We start from the raw sequence: 21,238 nt of genomic DNA, 5'->3' as shown, positions 1-21,238 counted from the left end.
AAATCTGTGCTACTCTTTAACCTGTTGTTTTCTACTTGCCTCACTCCATGTCTCTGTTTCAGGAATTCGTGACGGATCAGTTCAGTCTGAAGCCAGCAGCAGTCCCTGTGAGCAGAATCAACTGGGCCAGTCTCACCCAGGATACCCACTGGGTCCACAGGTGTGTGGGATAAAACACTACACTCTGCATGTTTTTGCTCTGAGAGAAGGAACACCTTGGCTGTATTATTTTATTAAAACCTGTGTCATTAAAGAGACATTTTGAAGACTTTACTCTCTATTTTGCACACTTTTTTAAAGAAAAACTTTCATTTGATCCAATGTGGGAAATGTAAACCCAGATATAGTTTTTTAACGTGTTGCATTCAAATCAAGAAAAATAAATTGCCTTTTATTATTTGAAGTAATTGCCACCATTTTCATCCAAGTACATGAAGACTAAGTGCGACACAGTTGGCAATGCCGGATTTTAAACAAACAGCTCTGGTAAATCAGAACAGTGTTCTTAATATCTGATCACTTTAGGGTTTGTGTCTATTTTTGTTTGGTCCTTCCTCACTGACAGCTGATAACTTGTTAAAAAAGACTAAAGTAAACAGCGGCAAATAAATACTTGCATAACTTGCTGTTAGCTTTTGTTTCTACTTCTTAAAGACTAAAAAGCATGTAGATAACATCTATTCTAAAAATTTTGGTTACATTGGCCAATTGTTTTAAGAAAAACAAAATCATTAGCAAGATTCTGATTGTTGTATGACTTTACTCTTTACCCATCACTGCAAAAAGCACATAAAAGAAAAAATATATAAATCTCCAACCTTTCACATCCAAAACTGTGTGGCTGAAGACTGATATTTAAGACATGTTTGTAGGTCCATTAAACCATGTTTACAACTATCGATAAATTCATTTTATTGCCTTTTGAGGTGCCTGTTTGCACACACAGATCAGGACCTTATAGTAGAACTTAATTGATAACCTCAAAGTTCATGCTCCATAATCCAGGTAAAACATCCAACAAAGTTAAGTCAGGTCATCTGGACGATTTTTTTATTTTTTTGCTGAGATGTTTCATCTCATGAATGGAAAGGACTGATGAAAGGACTTCTTCAGTCCGAGGAGCCACAACAAACTCAGTCCCACAAGCAGCACACTCACATAGTGGGCCAACCAGTTTGCTGGTGTTAAGATGGTTTCTGGGGCCTGCCCTCTCCCCCGTCGACTCCTCTGAGGCGGCCATAGTTAAAGTGGTTCAAAACGTCAAAGTTCATGCTCAATAATCCAGGTAGAAAAAAATCCAACAAAGTCCTTCATCCCAAGGATTTATCACCAGTAAACTGGTTGGTCCACTATGTGAGTGTGCTGCTTGTGGGACTGAGTTTGTTGTGGCTCCTCAGACTGATGAAGTTCTTTGGATGAAGGACGAAATGTTGCAACAAAAAAAAGAAACCGCTAGATGACCCGACTTAACTTTGTTGGGTTAATTGGTAACCATGCTTTTTTCTTTTCTGCTTTATTTATACATCGGCTAGCTACTATGACGGCAACATACATTACTGGACTCCTCACAAAATAGTTTATTCATTTTAAATATTTGCCAATCCAGCATCACTATTATTTCACAGCCACTATTAGCCGGGCTGCTCTTTTGTAGTGTTCCACTTTACATCTAATTGTTCAGTTTGCAGAATGCAAATTCCAAATGAAGCTAAATCATCAGGAAAGAAGTTTAAATAATAAAACAAACTTAGCTCAAGGGATTTTTGCACAAATCGCAGCCATTATAAATGAAGGATTACTGCATGCCTAAACTTTTTCATAGGAAATTTTGTGTTTTAGTCTCCTTACTCCCACATTTTTTCAGTGCATGTGGTGAGTGTAATGCAAAAACACCCATCAGTGAATGCTAAAATATGAAATGCTAAAATATTTAGTTGTCGTACATCATCCTCAAATGTAATTGCGTTGTGGCACTAATGAGCTGACAATACAGGCTCTGTCAAAACAAGCAGGGCAGCAAGGAGCCTGAGCCTGCAGCCTCGTTAATAGCTTAATCAGGCATTGTCCTATCTGATTGGATTTATTGGCCTGGTGCCTCAGTGATGTTTAATGAACATCTATCTCATTAGTGCTGCTCAATGTCACCGCTCAACACACACTCATGCACGCACTCACAAAGCATCAGGTTTCCTCGACCCTCTTTAATAAGGCCATTCTCCCTGCACTCAGTGTTACTCAATGACAGTCGGTCCGCATCAGGACAGAGAACAGAGGAAAGATGAGACAACAGGAGGGCTGTTGAGCCTAGCTTGGCAGGTCGAAAGGGCGAGAAATTCAATTGAAAGAGCAAATCTTCTGTTTAGTGTAGAAAAGTATGCTTTTCTGGTTGCACACACCTGGTCAAAGAGGCTGTTTTGTTAAGAGATTTTTTTTAAAACTCGGAAAAGCAGCTGAAGCAAGCAGCAAATACAGTCTGAGCCTCAGCAGGCGGCTCTCAACAGTCACCATCTAATATATTAATGCTGTCAGTACAGTCTCTGTGAAGCTAACACTTTTCAGAAACAAAAGCGCTCCGCATGCCATACCCAATTCTCTTGTTCCAGGATCAATATGTTTTGATAGATTCTCGCCCCAGAGCCGGATATTGTTCGAACAACCATTATCTGATGGTAGTTTACCCAACATGAATCTACCTTCTTTCTGTTTCCCAATTGCAGTTAGGATGACAAAAGTCTGCTATCTGTGTGATTATGGGCAATTTCTCAGTGCCAGAGCTGCCAAGCAGACAGAGGGGCCTATTCTCCCCTGATGAGCAGAGAGGCAGGGTACAACACCCAGTCCAGAGTGGGGCTGCTTCTTCTTCCAGAGCTCAACACTAACCCAGTCTGTGGATCTGTGTAGCCCCTAGGAGACCACTTCTCAGCTCTTAGCTGTCAGGCCTGCCAAGCATTGTAGAGCAGCTTTATGGAGGGGAGGGCAGAAAGTTTCAGTCCAACGAGCAGAAAGTGAGCCTCTTGTAGATAAGCAACGTCTCAGATTCACAACAAATGCTCAAACTAATTATGTTTGCTCTCATCTCAGATTTTGATGTGCACATTAACTGCTTTCTCACCTCATGAACACAGTGACTAAACACCAAAAGCTTTACAAAGATCTTCACTGTACTTTCTCTTGGCAGCTGTCTGCTTCTCCAAAGCTGTCTGTACTGATAAATAAAGCACGACTTCATCTCATAATTGTAGGATTGTCTTTTAATGGTATTCTCTTCTATGTTAGGCTGTCTTTACTGTCAACCCGGGCAGTCTCATTTTGTTTGATTCAGAGATGAAATGTTTGAAGAGCTCTTTTGATTGTGTGCCGCTCCTATTTGAGATTAAATGTAGTAAAAAAAAAGAAAGATTACAAATGTGTCACTCGCAGCTAACAAACACGTCACATGTGTTAGTGTCCTTTGAGGATTTTTTTGAGCTCCCAAATAATTAATTTGTTTATTTAAATTTAATGGCAGATGTTATTATGAATGCTCTCAGATGCTTCAGTGTCATTTGTATGCACTGTTGTATATCAAAGTTGAGGAGTAGGAATCCTTTGCAGCGATTTGGGAGCAATCGTGCCAGCAACAGCCACCGTTTTAAGCTTCGTAACAACTTAGAATTACAAACAAGTATTCATTTGATTTCTGCATGCAGATATTTTTTACCTGAGATGTGTCTGTGATTGATTATTTGTTGAAGCAGGTGCCGGCCCTCTGCACTGTACAGCATTATCACAGTGACAGGGTTGTCACCCAGGAGCACTAGGCTTCAGAGTTAGGTGGGCTCTTCTTACCAGGCAGCCTATTTTGCAGCCAAGCCATGCAAAAAGAAGCACATAACTGACAATCAGAGTTAAAGGCTCGTGAACTTTAGTCACACTGGAGGAGTCGGCACAGTGCAACCAGGCGTTCGCAGAAACGTCTAAAATAGCTTGTTTCACTGTGGACATGGCATAAGATGACATAAAGCTTTTATTAATTTTTTTAACTACTCTATCCCATGTTTACATTATAACTTTGTGACGTTTGTAATGTCTTTAGTGTCTACTATTTGATGTTTCTTACATAAACCATATATATATATATATATATATATATATATATATATATATATATATAATAATGTCATCACAATGTCAGCACTGTATGTTTCCATACAATGGCGAAATTAGTCTCTGCATTTAACCCATCCACCACCAGGTGGTGCAGTGGGCAGCTATTGAAAGCGCCCGGGCGCAGGAGAGTTGTGCCTAGAATAGTCCTATATCTTGTAATGAAGAGGATTTACTGCGCATGTACAACTTTTAACGAGAGTCTATGGGAAAAGATTCTTGCGCCCCCAGGGCAGAAATACATCATCAATCAGAGACTACGTTTTTGAAATAAACAAATTTACTCATCATTAACTATAAAACATTTATCTTACACAACTAAAAAAATATATTCATATATTTTGAAACATTTTTCTTTATTATTTAATTTTTCTTTATTTTTTTTATGTCTTAAAGGTGATATGGTGTGTGGTGTGAGTGGTAGGGCCATGCCCTAGCACCCTCTATTGGCCAGCCACCACTGCTGACACCTCTAAAGCTGTCGTTAGGAAAAGGTTTTATTAAATTTAAAGTTTTTTTTCCCCCTTGTAATTTTACTGGTTTCAGCCAGAGTCCAAACGTCCCCACTACTTTTTCTACCTGGATTATTGAGCATGCATCAGGATGTCCCCGGTACTGAATCAAAATTTCATAATCTGCAGGTGTCGAAGGTACTGATTTGATGAGACATTTTAAGGGACTTCATGTAGGACAAAATATTCTTATCTGTTTTTTTCCTGCACCGCTTGAACTGTAACTTGAATAAAGAAATAAAACCAGGATAAGACAAGTGATGTATCTTTCCTCAAACAGATAAAATACTGCTTTATTTTCAAAAGCACTATGGATATTAAGCACATTATGCTTTGTTGTCAGTAATTCACTCAATGGGACAAACCTGAATCACTCACCATTTCTGAGAAAGAAAAATACTCAGCTCTCTTGCAACGCTGGAGTTCTGTTTCTGTTTTGACTGTTTGTGACACAGCAGCATTCAGCTGCTAAGAGCCAAATCTCTGAGTCATTGATTACTGATAAAGTTTACCAACATCTGCTTTGAGAGCCTCAAATAAGCGTTGTTGAGTGTAACATATTGGTTGTTTAGTCTGCCTTGGATGTCTTGGCCTATTAGAAAATTTCCCAGATGAAGCAAACTCTTAAATAACTAATAAGGATGAAGACTTATATTATTACAGCTGAATTTATAAAGAAACATTACCATTAGATAATACCAGTTTTAAGATTTCCCTCTGTGCCTGCGTCTTTCTGCATATTTGCTCTACATGATTTTAATCCAAATGTTCAAAGCTCCTTAAATGGGCAATAGAAAACTTACTGATGGAAACAAACAAAATAAAAACTTCCAGTATCAAAAGTCCAAAAATCTCCACAGATTCAGAAATTAATTTTACAAATTCACATACCTGCATCTAATTGCATCTAACTGCAATAATATATTATTCATCAAGTACAGAACGGTATATTACCTTCTGCAAAATACTCGAGGTAATGATTTAAGCACAATTAAATTAGCTATAAAGTAAAATATTGTATGCACAGAGACAGTTGAGATGAAAATGTCTTAAAACGGAATTACTTTTTTATCATTTAAACAGGAATTTTATTATTTAATCATATTTGGTATTCAAATATTTTTCAAATAGGTTATGCTGTATGTTGCTTTTAGGAATTTATCCTTTTCAGGGATGCAAAATTGGTTTACATACAGTATATTACACAAAATGGTACACAACAGGACTATACAGAAGTACAGTAGTCCCTCGCTACTTTGCGGTTCGTTTTTCGTGAATTCGCTCTATCGCAGTTTTTCAAAATAAGATTGGAAATGACACACAACTGACTGATTGATGGATGAGCCGCATGATCGGCATGGATTTTTTTATTTAAAATAAATTATTTAAAATTGTTTAGCACCTGCTGCATCTGTGTGCAGCCCACAGCTGCAGGAGAAGCTTCCTCCTGCAGCATTTCATATCTCTGCCCTGCAGAGGAGAAGTGGGTGAGGCCAAGAGCACTGGCAGATGGCAGAGAGCAGCAGGAGGCAGAGAGCTGAGATCATGACATGCTGTGCTCTTAGAGCGTTTAGAGTTTAGAAACATTGTTTAGGATATTGCAAGAGTGTGAGAACGGTTTAAAACACACACACACACACACACACACATATATAAATACATATATATAAACTACTACTTGCACTACTATTGCTACTTTGCGGTTTTTTCACTTATTGTGGGGCTTCTGGGTACGGATCCCCCGCAATAAACGAGGGACAACTGTAACTTTAAATTTGGGTAGTAAAAAAAAAATATTTTGTGATGAGAGATTTTTGAGCAATATTGTATAATTTTAACAATTAGTCGTGAGAATATGACATTAAGTTTTCAAAATAACCATTTACTTTTATTCACTGTTAAAAATGGCAAGTAGCGTGCATGTGAAATATTACAGAATTGTCATACAAAGTAAAAATGTATATATATTTTGACTCATTGATGTTTATATAACAAACTGTGTGTGTGTGCGCCATCCCCAGTCTCTCCTGGTGGCCCAACAACTGGCTAATGCGGTGGGCGGTGTGATGTCGGGGGCAGCGCCAGGCATGAATCAACCCATCCTCATCCCCTTCAACACAGGCGGACACCTGGGCGGGCAGCAGGGCCTGGTGCTCTCCTTGCCCACAGCCAACATCCAGAGCCTGGTGGCTGCTGCCGCTGCAGGGGGCCTCATGACGCTCCCCCTCCAGAACCTGCAAGGTGAGAGCAATTGTGACATCTCAAGGAAAAGTACCCATAAACAACACAGCCACTAACGAAATATGTTGTTTGAAAAAAGGTGACATTGACATTTATTTTTTCCATTGTTGTAAAACTGTTGAATGTATTTTTGTATTTTACATGATTTATCGAGCAAACGGCATCAAAACCCATAAGTAAAACACAACAAATGTTTTCACTAAGATTTCTGTGTTCATTGTCTGGCATGAAATGTTTATTCTTTCAAAGTAAATTGCTTTACAGGAGTCATGACCAGGTAAGAATCCTTCAGAGATTTGTATCCAAAAAAGCAACAAATCTCAAATTGCCCAGAGGTACAACCGTATTAATTACAGGTCAACGTTTTGCAGTGCAGCGCAAAAGCACTTTATGCCTCTTTCCTGTGCATAAGAGTCTTCTGTACTTCACTTTTTTATCTCTTTTCCACCTAATCCGTCCATCCACATGGCTGTACTTATCTTTACCTTTTAAACTTTAATGCCCAAGTGTTCTCTTTTGATCATAGTTGTAAATGGTTTTCATTTTAATGTTTAAAACATTGTCTCTTTTATACCATTAGATTGAAGGATGGATGGGGAAACTACCATTCATAAATCTTAAATGAGAGAGACGCACTAATGTAAAAAATTGTAAAGCGGTGTGTTTTTGGGATGCGGATTACAATAATGCCAGTGCAGCACAAAGTGCAGGGAATGCTGCTATCAAGAGGGGAAATGGATGAGCCGTAGCCCTCAGTGAGGAAATGTGGAGGTAGAAGCCTAATGGACACAAACATGCATAAATAACAGCAGCCATTGCTGTGGGCAGAGCTTTTAATAAACCGGCATCTATCCAGCAAGCCCTTCAATGTGTCCGTCAGCAATGGACGATAATGGGCCCAGCAGGGTCGTCTGACTCGCACGTCAACAGAGCTTCCTTCTGGTGCGTGAGGAACAACCCAGAGGCTTCAGTGATCTGATGAACAGATCGACAAACACATTGTCAGAGTGTCAAAACTCCAAAACAAACACCTCCCACTCATTCACATCGTCCAGTGTCGAGCAAACCAGAAGACTGAATCCAGTGTGCTGATTAAATTTCCCCGCCACGAGAGATAGAGGGGAACAAAAATCACGGAGAAATGCTTCTGTGGCAGATCTTTTTTAAGAGAGTGAACTGACAGACTGCCTGTTCGCACGTCCTCTTATCTGAGGGGAGGTGCGTTGAAGGGACCTCCGTGGAGAGAAAGTGACACAAGTCACGGGTGAAGCTAAATGTCTTGACTGTGTCCGGGGCCCTCTGGCCATGAGGCGCTCCTTCACTCTCCCCTGTCGGAGTTGATCACAGCTCCACTGAATGAGGCCTGCTGGCACAGCACCTCTGTCAGACAACTGCAGCTCTGGCCTCTGCCCTGGTGTCCCCCTCACTCCCTCCTCCTTCGACCGCTCCAGGCCTCCAGGCCTCCAGGCCTGATTAATCACACATATAATGCGGTACTGCGCTGTCGCCAGGGAGCAGTCAACTCGTTTCACAACCTCCGAAGCAACTGTGCTTTACAGCATTCACACTCCTAGCTAATTAGTGTCAGATCAGACACGAGACACGTCTCCATAATGAGACGCAGGCAGTAGCCCAGCCAATGCATGTGTTTATATGTAATGAGGCAGCTAATGTCCAACTAATAGGGCTGTTTGTCTCCTTGAATTGGTGCTTAGATGTGGTGGAATGGTGTACTTTACAAGAAAACTTGAATGTGTGCAGTTTCAGTTTTCAAACTTTTCGTACAGTCAATATCAAAGTTTCATTTTATATTAGGTCAAAATAGGAATTACTTAGGGATGCACTATATTATCGCCATGGTATCGGTATCAGCCGATATTGGCGATAAAGTTAAATATCGGACATCGCCCATTCCATCAAAATAATTCACAGATATAAAAGGCACTATATATATATATATATATATATATATATATATATATATATATATATAGTGCTACATCATTTTCAGACCCCTTTTTGGCATCTGCATTTGGTAGCAGGTCAAACTGACAAAGACCATGCAGAATATTGTATTTTAATTCCACATCAGAGAAAGCTATGTAGTCTGTAAGTAGGTGTAGGGAAAAAAATATTGGTATCGGTTATTGGCCAAATAAGTTTTAACATATCAGCATATCGGATATCAGCCAAAAATCCAATATTGTGCTTCCCTAGAATTACTTATCAGAAATGTTCTTGTAATTTGTGTTTGCACATTGAGCTTGAATAAAAAGGAACAAACCTAACACTGACAGTGATTTTCATCATGTAAGTACAGTATACAGTATAATCACACATATCATACTTGGTTCTGTGAGAACCGATGTCGACAGAAGGGAACCCACCGGTCTGCTGTGAGCTTTAGGAGAGCAGCCTCTCAGACTGTGATGAATAACTATCACTGTAATGGGGTTGTGCTATAAAGTTGGAGCAGTTGTTTGAATAAAACCGAGCAGCATCTTGTGGCAGACTCAGTAAACACAGGCACCAGTGTAACTGGTTATTTGTCAGAATGATTTATGCCTGCAAACATGCAGTAAAAACAAATTCCCAATGAAACTAAACAAGGGGGAAAGTTATCTTTTGTGACAGAGCGCTGAATTCTAGCTGACTTCACAAAGGCAAAAACTAGGTTGGGTCATGCAAGAGGTCTGTAAGCATGATGGCTGATGAGGGAAAAAAAAATCATATTTGATTTCTTTATAAAATCTGATTTAAGTATGTATGACTCATTCAGACAAATCATTTGAAGACATTTGTTCTCGGATGCTGTGCTATGTTTCTGTTACATTTTAAATGGGGGTTTCGTTTACGTTGATTTTATAACAAGCAAGTGTGATTACCATACTTGTAACACAAGCTGTATCAAAGGACTACATGTAATGCTCAATGGGCGGAAGCAGAACAAAGTCATCTGTCTACTTCTTTCCTCCGTGACTCACTCAAAGGTAATTCAAGGAGCTGCTTTATCGGAGCGCCTCCGTATTAATAAGCATATCCCATCTTATTTGTTCAGAGCAGGAAGCCACGCGGCGCATCACATCAGAGAGCTGAGTTCTAATGGTGAGGTGAGAGGATCGTTCCTCTGTTCTCATCCACAGGAAACACAAAACAGCACTCAGCCTTCCTCACGAAGGTCGGCGTCTCACTCACCTGCTGTAATGAGACTCCGTGTCGGTGCCAATCAAAGACGCGTTGGCCGTTTTGAAGAAAGCGCTCAGCGGTGTCGTTCACTGCTTTTGGGTTTCGGCATAATACAAATTAGGGAAATCACTCTGTTCATTACACCTCCAAAGGGTAGGCTCCTGGGGGAAGAGCCAGATGTTTCCACACTGGTTAGACATGTCAGACTGTATCTCTTCTGCCTCAGCTGACTGCTGCTCCTTTAAAAGACAACTTATCAGGCCAGACCACTGACTTAACCTTTGTTTGCTGTGACGGCACCACTGTAACCCTTTACTCATTACATTATCTGAGCTGAAGAATATAATTTTCTAGACTTATTATTGCCATGCTACCTGCTTTCAGTTCATTTTAAGAGATGAATAGATAAGCTTTCATTTGCGGGTCTTTTACAAACCATGCACAAGTGGTCCACAGCTTCTCAGCTCAGCATCAGTCATCATAAAACAATACAGGCCAAACCCTCCGTCCTCACTTATCACTGTTTAATTTGAAGTGTTCTCCAGCTGTATGCGTTCCACGTCGTCCTTTAATGATTTAAGCTTGCTGTGGTTGTAAGATGACTCGCAGGGGAGAGAGCTGCATTAAATAAATAACAGTGATAAAATGTGGACCTCATACATTTCAAAGCTAATGCAACTAGCGGTGCAATAGGAGCAGCTGCACACAGTCCTGGAGCGGTAATTTGATTGATTTGTTGTGACAGCAGCCAAATAATTGAGAGTGAGAGCTGCTGCTGGAGATGAAGCTCAGGCAGAGGCAGGTTCGCCAGGCAGTCCCAGCAGATATGGCGCCCGCTTTCTCATCTCTGCCATTGATATCTGCCAGGAGTTTATTGTTTGTCTTCAATAAGCAGCTTGGAAATGTGTGGAGTGGGTGTTGCCATGACAGATAAAAAAAAAATCAACTAATCATAAAAAGCACGGAGCATTACAAGGGTAAGGATCAAAAACCTAAATTTACAAGCTCAGGTTTACTGTAGTGCACACGTGAACACACTCCCGTGAGACTGATTCATGCTTTCGTGTCTGTTTTGAAGCGGAGATGTAAGTAAACTTTACCTCCTGCTGTTTACTTGTTGCAGACATTCTAATCATGTGTTCAGAATTCAGGTTACTTGTTATAATTGCGCAAAAATAACAGTAACAAATGATCCACAGTGAATATTCAAATACACTGTGCATGACTTTTTTTTGTATGCACCCCCAGATATTTTCTTCTGCAAGGTAAGAAACAAAAGTGCTCGTTGTGTTAAGCTTCTGACTTTTCCCTTGTGTTTTGTTTCTGTGGATGGTGGCAGTGGTTCAGCGATGTCATCGACAGCACGCTGCCACAACTTAAATCAGACAGAAAGAAAAGGGGCAGGATGAGATTCTGCAGCACAGTGGAAGAAAACAATAATGTTGTTAATCAGATGTGGCTGTTTCTGCTGCTCCTCAGCAAACCCTGACATCTGTGCCCACTAGTAAACACTGAGAAAGGCTTTTTACAAACCTGCCATAAACACAATCTACAAGACAGTTTCTGTGCATTACACACTGCCTCTCTGCACTCTATATACAGCAAGTACAGTGCATTTATTTTAAAGAATGTAAGGTGACAAATGACACGTATGCATGAAACTATAGTTAGTTTCTCAATTAGCATTTTAAAATTTAAAATTTGCCTCCAATAAACAAGTACTGGTAATGTCATGTTATAGTGTGAATGTTTATGAAGCATTCACACTATTGTGATCCAGTTTTCTTCCATACATTTTTCAGCATCTTTCTCGTCCTGCAATTTTTGTGCTATTTCAACAAGTCATGTATCAAAACGTTCAGCTCGTTCAGGAGAAGGGTGCTATGTCTTGTGGTGCAACTTTAGCTTTTTGAAATATTTAGCTTTTTATGACATTTTTTCTCATAGAAAAATAATTGAGCTCATTTTACCTCCTTCATATATTTAGATCTGTTTATAACCTTTTACTGCTCCTTTCACATTTTGTTCTGATTCAGCTTTTTTCAGCTTCCTTGTGCAAAGTTGAACATTTTTTCATCTACTTTCAGCTGGGGTTTTTTCAGCTGTTTTGTGCTCCTTTCAGATTCTTTCTGCTAATTTCAGTTTGTTTTTCTCTGTTCAGCTTATTTCTTATTTTATGCAAGTTTCAGCTTTTTCTGCTATTTCAGCTACTATTAGCTGTTTTTTTCAGTTAATTCCACATTTTTTGCACTCATTTCAATAGTTTTCTACTTAGTTCAACAAAATTGTGTTCTTTCTACATCCTTTTGGTAATTTAGGATTCTTTCTATCACAGAACGCCACGGGAAGTCCTTCCTCCCTGTGACTATCAAACTTTTCAACTCCTCCTCCTTTCTACACATAGGGCAATTAATCCATTAGTCACTTGACTGTTTCTGTCTGTGGCAGCACAGTGGTGCAACTGGTAGAGTTGCTGCCTCTCAGCGTGCAGGTCCCTGGTTCAAATCCCGGTCCAGGGGCCTTTCTGGGTGGAGTTTGCATGTTGTCTCCGTGCATGTGTGGGTTTTCTCCGGCTTCTCCAGTTTCCTCCCACAGACCAAAAACATACATGTTAGGTTGATTGGTAACTCTAAATTGTCCCTAGGTGTGAGTGAGAGAGTGAATGGTTGTTTGTCTCGTTTGTCTCTATGTGGCCCTGTGATGTCCAGGGTGTACCCCGCCCCTCGCACATTGATTGCTGGACATGGGCACTGGCTCCTTTCAACATATTTCTGCTAGTTTCAGCTTTTTTGCTATTTCAGCTCTTATTTGGCTGTTTTTGTGCTAAATTTAGCTTTTTCCAGCTAATTTCACATTTTTTTTTAGCTCATTTCATCTCCTTCCCTTTCCTTCTGGTAGTTTAAGCTTCTTTCTGACTTTTCAGATACTTTTCAGCTATTTTATTTAGCCAATTTCAGCATTTTTAGCCAATTTCCTAACTTTTTTGCTAATTTCTGCTTATTTAAACACAATTCAGAAAATATGTTCTTTCTGCTTTCTTCTGTTAACTTAGACTTGTTCTTACATTTCAGCTACATTTCAGCTGTTTTCAGATAAATTCAAGTTTGTCGTGGTGATTTTGGCTACATTCAGCCTAAATAACTTCGTGCTGCTAATTTCAGCATGTTATGCTCCTTTCAACTTATTTCTGCTCATTTCAGCTTTTTCTGCTATTTCAGCTACTATTTGGCAGTTTTTGTGCTAAATTTAGTTTTTTTTTTTTTTCAGTTAATTCCACATGTTTTAGCTCATTTAAACTCTTTCCACTTCCTTCTGGTAGTTTAAGCTTCTTTCTGCCTTTTCAGCTTTCCAGCTATTTTATTATTTTGCTAATTTCAGCATCCATCCATCCATCCATCCATCCATTATCTTTACCCATTTCTCCCATTTTGGGTCACGGGGATCGCTGGTGCCCATGTCCAGCAATCATTGTGCGAGGGGCGGGGTACACCCTGGACGGGTCGCAAGTCCATCACATGGCCACATAGAGACAAACAACCACTCTCTCACTTACACCTAGGGACAATTTAAAGTTACTAATCAGCCTAACATGCATGTTTTTGGTCTGTGGGAGGAAACTGTAGTACCCAGAAAAAACCCATGCACGGAGAGAACATGCAAACTCCACCCAGAAAGGCCCCTGGACCGGGGTTTGAACCAAGGACCTGCTCGCTGAGAGGCAGCAGCTCTACCAGTTGCGCCACCGTGCTGCCCCTAATTTCAGTATTTTTAGCTCATTTCCTAACTTTTTTGGCTCATTTCTGCTTATTTAAACATAATTCAGAATATATTAATCCTTTCGACTTTCTTCTGCTAACTTTGGCTTGTTCTTCCATTTCAGCTACATTTCAGCAAGTTTTTAGCTAATTTCAGTTGTTTTTCTATCAAGCTCGTCATCAATAAGCATTCACACTACATTTTCACAGGAGATGCAGTTTCTCTAGTTTACTTTATTCCTGTCATTTGCAGAGTAGCTCAGTGTTTACTGCAAATTCAAATTGTTGATTTCACTTATCCAATTTATCTTGTTTTTTTTAAATAAAAATTAACTAAACAACCTCTTTATCCTTTATTACGATATCTGGTATTTAGGATATACAATAGATTGCATATATCGATCAAGCTTTCTCACAATTATGCATAATCAATAGAGTTTATCTTTTCATTATGAGCTATTTTATTGTTGAGTAGAGCAGTCAATGGCTGAGGTTCAGCAAATGAGGGATATTGAATGTTATAGAGATTACAGCACATATCAGTGTGTTGTTTCCATGATATTTCAGGGCTTCTAAAGTGCTTCCAGTAAATGCCTTCACCGTTTGACCCCAGAGTTGTTTTGTCGAAATTACATCTCACTTTTTGCTTTCCTTTTCCGGCCACACTGTTTCCGAAAGATTTGCTAAAGGTCTGCAAGATTGCTGAGCCACAATCCAGAAGCTTTCAGCTGCAATCTGTAGTCAAGCATTTTAAATGAAAATTGATTTGTGATTTACATGGTCAGCAGGGTGAAAATGAACTTATGAAATATTGTAAATGAAATATTAGAACAAGGTGCAGTGGGAGAGAGCAGACAGAGATGGTAATCTTGTGGAACTGGAATTCCTGCCTGACAGAACTGGGTGACATTTTACATTTATCTGTGTTCTGCATGAGTTGTAATGTTAATGGTAATTTTATGGGACTGAACTGGAATGAAAATGCTGTTATCACCAACTGCTTCAAATGTGAAATTGTGTAAAGCAGCACAGCTGCATTCTTTATTTCCTTTTCTCAGGTAATGTGAGTTATTGCATGATCTGTCAACTGAGGTTGAATGTGTGCATTCAGCCTATTTTTATCAGGGCGCTCTACACACAGCCCTTTATGCCTCACATTTCTCAAACACACAAGCTGCTGTTTTGATATTAACATAAATGCCACATTTGTATCTGAATGTTTCTCATATTTATTCTGCAGTTTGTTGTTTTTGTTCATACTTTGCTGTGTATTTATCACAGAGGCTGTGCCCTGCAGCTCATAATAAAAAAAATCACCCTCCGGGAATAAAAATAACTGGTATTAATATCACTATATTTTTGCCTGCACATTTTTAAAAAGGCAATTTTAAACATTATAATACAAACCAACATATTGTCGATATGGATCTTTAATGTGCTTATTAATACAAGCAAGTCATTGTAGCATTACACTCCAATCAATACTTCCTACACAGCCCAGATGTTTTAATTTTGTTCGATATTTGGTGCGGTGAATGTTTCCTTTTTTTCCCACTTTGGCTCTGTACAACATTTATAGATTTTCATAGAGCTCGCTCTTTCGTGTTGGAGAGAAAAAATAACCAAAGAAATGCAAAGAACAAGTGCTGTGATGCTGCTGCAGCAGCAGCAGAGAAGCTGTGGGAGTCTGGGAGGCAGCTTGGATCACACAGAGGTCATTTTTAAACAAAGCTCTCCAGTTCCCTGTGTGTGAAACCAAAGAGTCTGTGGTGACATTTGTCAGCAGATGGTGTGGAACCAAACCCCTCACCAGTGGGGACGTCTTAGCTGCTGCTAAAAGCTCTCTGTGGTTACTAATTGCTGACCAGAGCCTAATTACCTTAATTAATGGCAGAGGTTTCTGAGGGCCAGGTTTGTGGGGGCTTTTATCAGTATCAGTGCAGCTTAAAAGGTCCCGCAGGAGGCCCAAGGAGCGTGCAAGTCCCGTGGGTGCTATTTCTGGACTAACTGCAGACACATCACAGATGGATCCTGTGGCATCAGAACAGGACAGTGTGTTTGGAGAGAGGTATCTGTTACTTACAGATCAGAAGAAACCCTTACTAAGAGGAGAAGGGGGGCAGCTTTTCTTGCTTTTCTCTGAACATATTTTCTGCCCCTTTTTCTCTCATCCACAAGGCCGCTTCCTAAATTATACCGCCGTAATTCACAATGACAAAGTAGACATAGTACCTTTTTCCACAGACGGTGGGGGGTTTTGTTCAGTGAGCTCTCACTGTGAAATTATCCCTGGTACTTTCATTTTCCAGCTGCAGTGAAATGGTTAAAAGACACAGACCATACAGTATGAAAATAGGACTGATTCAACAAAATCTGCTGCTCCCTCGTGCTTCCTTCAACCACCCCACCCCCAGCTCCCACCAAAAAAAAAAAATCTCCCACTTCTCCCCTTTTTGTCTTACCATCCTCTCCACCTCACCCTTCCCCCAGCCCCCGACAGGCACCTTGTCCACATCTGAAGGCGGCTTGTAACTTTCGGGGTGCATACATTTCTTTTGATGATATATTGTCCCGGTGCGGAATTTCATTTACTGCTGCTGCCCTTTGCTGAACCTGTTGCTAGTCAGTGAGCACGATAAGCGTATAAGTAGCATGCTACTTCATTCATCATACATCGTTCTGGGCTCTCAAATATCTCATATGCGATTCAGGAAGAAACTACTAAACCGGCACAAAGGATCCCACCAGGATCAGCTGAGGGTCCATTAAACACTGCGTACGGAAACAGTGGACTTGCGTGTTTTCTTTGTTTTGTCTACAGAATTACCCTTCGTTTCGAGGTGCGCACATTGTTTTTGCAGCATATGTATCTCAAGTGCAGCGCTCATGTGCTACATAATGCCATGCACATTTGAATGCATATGCGTTGTGGAATCAGTTTTTTCCCCTCAGTCATAGTGGCTGCTCTGTGTTGTATTAAACAGCATTAATAATCACAAGAGGCTCAGTGTCACTCAGAAGTCTCCACATCACTAAGGCAGACAGTGTTGTGCTGCTGGGCATGTTGTGCTGTGTGAAAGTGCTTACACGCTCCCTCAGACAACCAAAGGGAATAATTAAAGGCAGAAGATGGAGGCAGAAGAATGGAAAGCAAATCCCATTGTTTGGGGTTATTTCATCCCACTGACTTTCTTTTTCTTGCTTTTTCTCATATTCCTCCCCAAATGCACTGTGGGTGTGTGGCACGGTATCAAAAGCATATGTAAGCGAAGCAGCGCAGAACAAAAGCCCTGTGATGTCCCTCTCAAACCCACATTGTCTTTTGATTATTCTACAATCATTGTATATCTGTGTAAGAAGGGAAGGAAGGGAAGGCTTAATAACCCCATATTATAGAATACTGTAGCTGTTCAGAAGCCGCGATTCAAGACGTGTTTCCGATGATTTCAAGATAAGCTTGCTTGGTACTCTTTTGTTCATTTTTTTATCTAATGGTGCAATTCTTCAACTCCTCAATATCCAAGTTGCTACAAAAATAATCCACGATGAAATTCAAATTTAAACTGAACTAGACTATTAGGGCAACTCTACGCCACTCCATTTCTAGCACACTAAATGTAGCTCAGTCTCTCTCAGCTTTTACTGTCAGTCAGAGAGCACTCAGTCATCTCCGTGCATCAGGCTCGCAATATTGATTTTTCCACCCACTGAAACAGCCGCATGAACATAAATTTTGCATGAGGCTTTTACTCGCGGCCTCCGCTTTGGTCTGACGACACATGATGGGACCATGAACACACTGTAATAACCCAGTCTGTCCCGGTAGGCAACCTCTTTTTTTTTTTTTCTCAAACAAGGGGAGGGGGTCCAACACCTTCTGGACTCAAGGACAAAAGCAAGGGAGACCCCTCACTGGGTTCTGTAAAATTACAGACTGTCACCGAACGGCTGTATTTGAAAAGAGACGTGTCAGAAAAAAGTGGGAATATATTCAAGTTTGTCGCGTTAATTTCAACCTTGCTCCTATAGTTTAAATATGTTTCTGTTTAGTTTTTTCTGAATATTAAAACGTTTTTAGCTGGGTCTTTTTGTTTTCGTTAAAATAGTAAATGCTTCCAAACTGCTGTTCAATGGAAATTTTCTGCAAAGAGACCAAACAAAAAAGTTTTAAGCTCATGGCAGAGTAAAATAAAAGCAATTAGAGAAATTATTTTTCCTGCGAAAATGCAGTGTTAATGCTTATTGCTGAATAACTTGCTGAAAAACAGCTGAAATTAGCTAAAAACATGCCGAAATGTAGCTGAAATTGATAAACAAGCCTAAGTTAGCAGAAGAAAGCAGAAATAACACATATTTGCTAAAGTAGTTTTAAATGAGCAGAAATTATCACAAAAATTGTTAGCTAAAAAAACTGAAATTAGAACAAAAAAATAACAGAAAAGTAGCTGAAAAGAAGCTGAAAAGGCAGAAGGAAGTTTAAACTACCAGGAGGAAGAGTAAGGAGATATGAGCTAAAATAAAAAGTGTAATTAGTTGATAAAGCTAAATTTAGCACAAAACAGCTAAAAAGAAGTTGAAATGGCAGCAAAAAGCCGAAAGGAGCTGAAATTAGCATAAAGAAGGTAATTAGGCTGAAAGTAACAAAAATTACAACAAAAACTTGATTTTATCATAAAATAGCTAAAATTAGCTAAAAACATGCAGAAATGAGGCTGAAATTGGAAGAACAGGCCTAAGTTAGCAGAAGAAAGCAGAAAGAACACATATTTGCTAAAGTAGTTTTAAATAAGCAGAAATCATCACAAAAATTAAGAAATTGGATAACAAAGCTGAAATTAGCAACAACAACAAAAAAGCTGAAAAGGCAGAACAAACTTAAAATAGCAGAAGAAAGCAGAAAGAACGTTTGCCCAATATTCGACTGAAAGAAGGAAGAGATTTGGACAAAGTGGATATTATCTGAATAAAAGCTTAAATTAGCAAGAAACGGCTGAAAAGAAGCTAAATTTTTCAGAAAGAAGTTCAAATTACTGGAAGGAAGTGGAGAGAGCACAGTTTTGCTGAATTAGGCTGACAAAAGTTGAAATGAGTGCAAAAAATGTGGAATTAGCCAAAAAGCTAAAATTAGCATTAAACAGCTAAATAGTAGCTTACATAAATAAGCTGAAAGGAGCATAACAAGCTGAAATTAGCAGAAAGAAGTTACAAAAAGCACAAAAATGTTGTAGTTAGCAGAAAGAACCTAAAAGGAGCACAAACCAGTTGGAAAAAGCTGAAAGTAGCAAAAAACAAGTTTAAATTTGCACAAGGAAGCTGAAAGAAGCTGAACCAGAACAAAATGTGAAAGGAGCAGTAAAAGGCTGTAAACACATAAGATTTGAAGGATGTAAAATGAGCTCAATTCATTTTCTATGAGGAAAAATGGCAGAAAATTATATTTCAAAAAGCTAACATTGCACCAATGCCAAAAATCAAATCACCATTCTCCTAAACGAGCTGAACGTTTTGATATACGATTTGTTGAAATAGCACAAAAATTGTGGAACGAGAAAGATGCGGAAAAACATGCAGAAGAAAAATGGATCACAATAGTGTGAATGCTTCGTAAACATTCACACAATTAACTTGGTCTGTTTTCACTTTACTTGCAGGCACAGTCTAAAAACAAAACTGCCTTTACAATTTTCTTTCTAAACAAACAAAAATTGCAATAAAATGAAAAAACAACCCCAAACTATGAATCAGTTTGCTTGGGACCCCCTGGAATTTTGTAAGGGCCCCCCAGACGTTCCAGGACCACACTTTGGAAATCAATAACAAAGCGTAAGCAACACCAAAAGGGCAACATTATCAAGTACACAGAGATTTTCTTGTATGTGTAACAACTCCATGGAGAGGATTTGATTCTTTGAAATGCTTCCCCCAGAGTGAGAATTCTACAACGCTGCTTGATATTGCCCTGCATCACAAAGTGAAAGCATTATCTCTGGATCTCTACAAGCGATGCAGTTTACTCTCTAAAATCCTGTGGCTCTGACTCCATTCAAACCGTAGCTGCCTATATATTTTTTTCTTCTGTAGTCACTGAGCTCCTCGTGTAAGTGGATTGGTGTTGTCTGCTGTGGCTCTGAGTAGTGTTTTTATCATTCAACATTTCTTTTTTTTTTCTGTTTATTTTGAAGCAATAATTTGTTCATTGTTCCATTTATCTGAACCCTGTTCAACCACAGATCAACGCTAACACAGATACAAGTTCTCTGTTGTAAAAATAAAAACTGAAAACGGTTCCCTTCACTTTGACTATGGCTTCATGTTTCCAAACATAAGTTTTTAAAAATGAGCAGTGACTGAAAATAACATTTTATTTACCTTTATTAAGATACTTTAAGATCGTTCAAAGTCAATAAATGTATTTTCCTTACTCAAAAGTAAACAAATTGACTTTTTGCTCTTTACATTTGTTTAAGACATAGTAACTTGAATTGATTGAAATATAATAATACAATTATAGTAGACTGTCAGTTTAATACAATAACCTTGATTTTTTTTTTCTTTGTTCTTTTTTTAAATTTTTTTACCTAAATAACTCTTAATACATTTATTATAATACATTTTTTGCTTTTTGGGTGAAAAACTATTGATGAATGAATATTTGACAGATTATTTTTAACACTATCACTTTTTAATTTGACTTTTAGCTTTTATCATTTCTTAAACACACACCAACAACCAAACATTTCAGAAATTTATCAAGATGTATTTGCATTCCTTTTTATCAGTAGGTTGAGTTTGTGGAGGATTGGACCCAAGTGCAGACAGACAAGAGGAGCTCAGAGGTTATACTAAAAAAAACTTTATTTTTAATACATTAAACAAAAAGGCTGGCGAGGCAGCCAAACAAACATCTACCAAGCAAAACTAGGGAACATGGAGGAGGAAAAACGAGACACTGTGACCACAAGAAAAGACTAATGGTGAACTGAAATCAAATGGAGGAGCAAGCATATAAAGAGACTAATTACCGTACTCGCCACCATAAACGTTGCACCAACATATAAGTCGCATCAGTCCAAAAATGTCTAATAAAGTGGACAAAAAACATAAATAAGTTGCTTTGCCATGCAAGTCACATCTATTATGGGTCACTGCCAAATGGCGGCCGCGGGAGCGTGCACGGGAGGACTTTAACAAGAATTTAACAAGATTAACACTTAAAAACAATTATTTGTTTGCTCTTATAGCACAGTTTGTCTCAGTTGAACTTTTTCTTAATTAATGCACTTTGACGGTCAAATCAGCTGCATTTCGCCTGGGAGGTGCGACAAAATGCAGCTGATTTGACGTTTGCTCCAGGAGTTATGGAGTGAGACGAATGTGGCTGTATGGCAAGCCAAGTGT

At 39.2% G+C, this 21,238-nt stretch overlaps 1 protein-coding gene across 1 annotated transcript in view; it reads left to right on the top strand.

Annotated features, from left to right (window-relative positions):
- pou6f2 (POU class 6 homeobox 2) overlaps positions 1-21,238 on the top strand; it is a 95,425-nt gene that overhangs the window by 21,617 nt on the left and 52,570 nt on the right. Inside the window, exons 3-4 of the mRNA XM_037694416.1 lie at positions 63-160; positions 6,680-6,899. Coding sequence (XP_037550344.1) covers positions 63-160; positions 6,680-6,899 — 318 coding nt within the window. The remainder of the gene's footprint in view (positions 1-62; positions 161-6,679; positions 6,900-21,238) is intronic.

This window comes from Nematolebias whitei, chromosome 20 (assembly GCF_014905685.2).
Source record: "Nematolebias whitei isolate Nwh7 chromosome 20, NemWhi1, whole genome shotgun sequence".
In the NCBI taxonomy this organism is placed as follows: Eukaryota; Metazoa; Chordata; class Actinopteri; order Cyprinodontiformes; family Rivulidae; genus Nematolebias; species Nematolebias whitei.
This window is presented reverse-complemented; position numbering and strand designations above follow the sequence as displayed.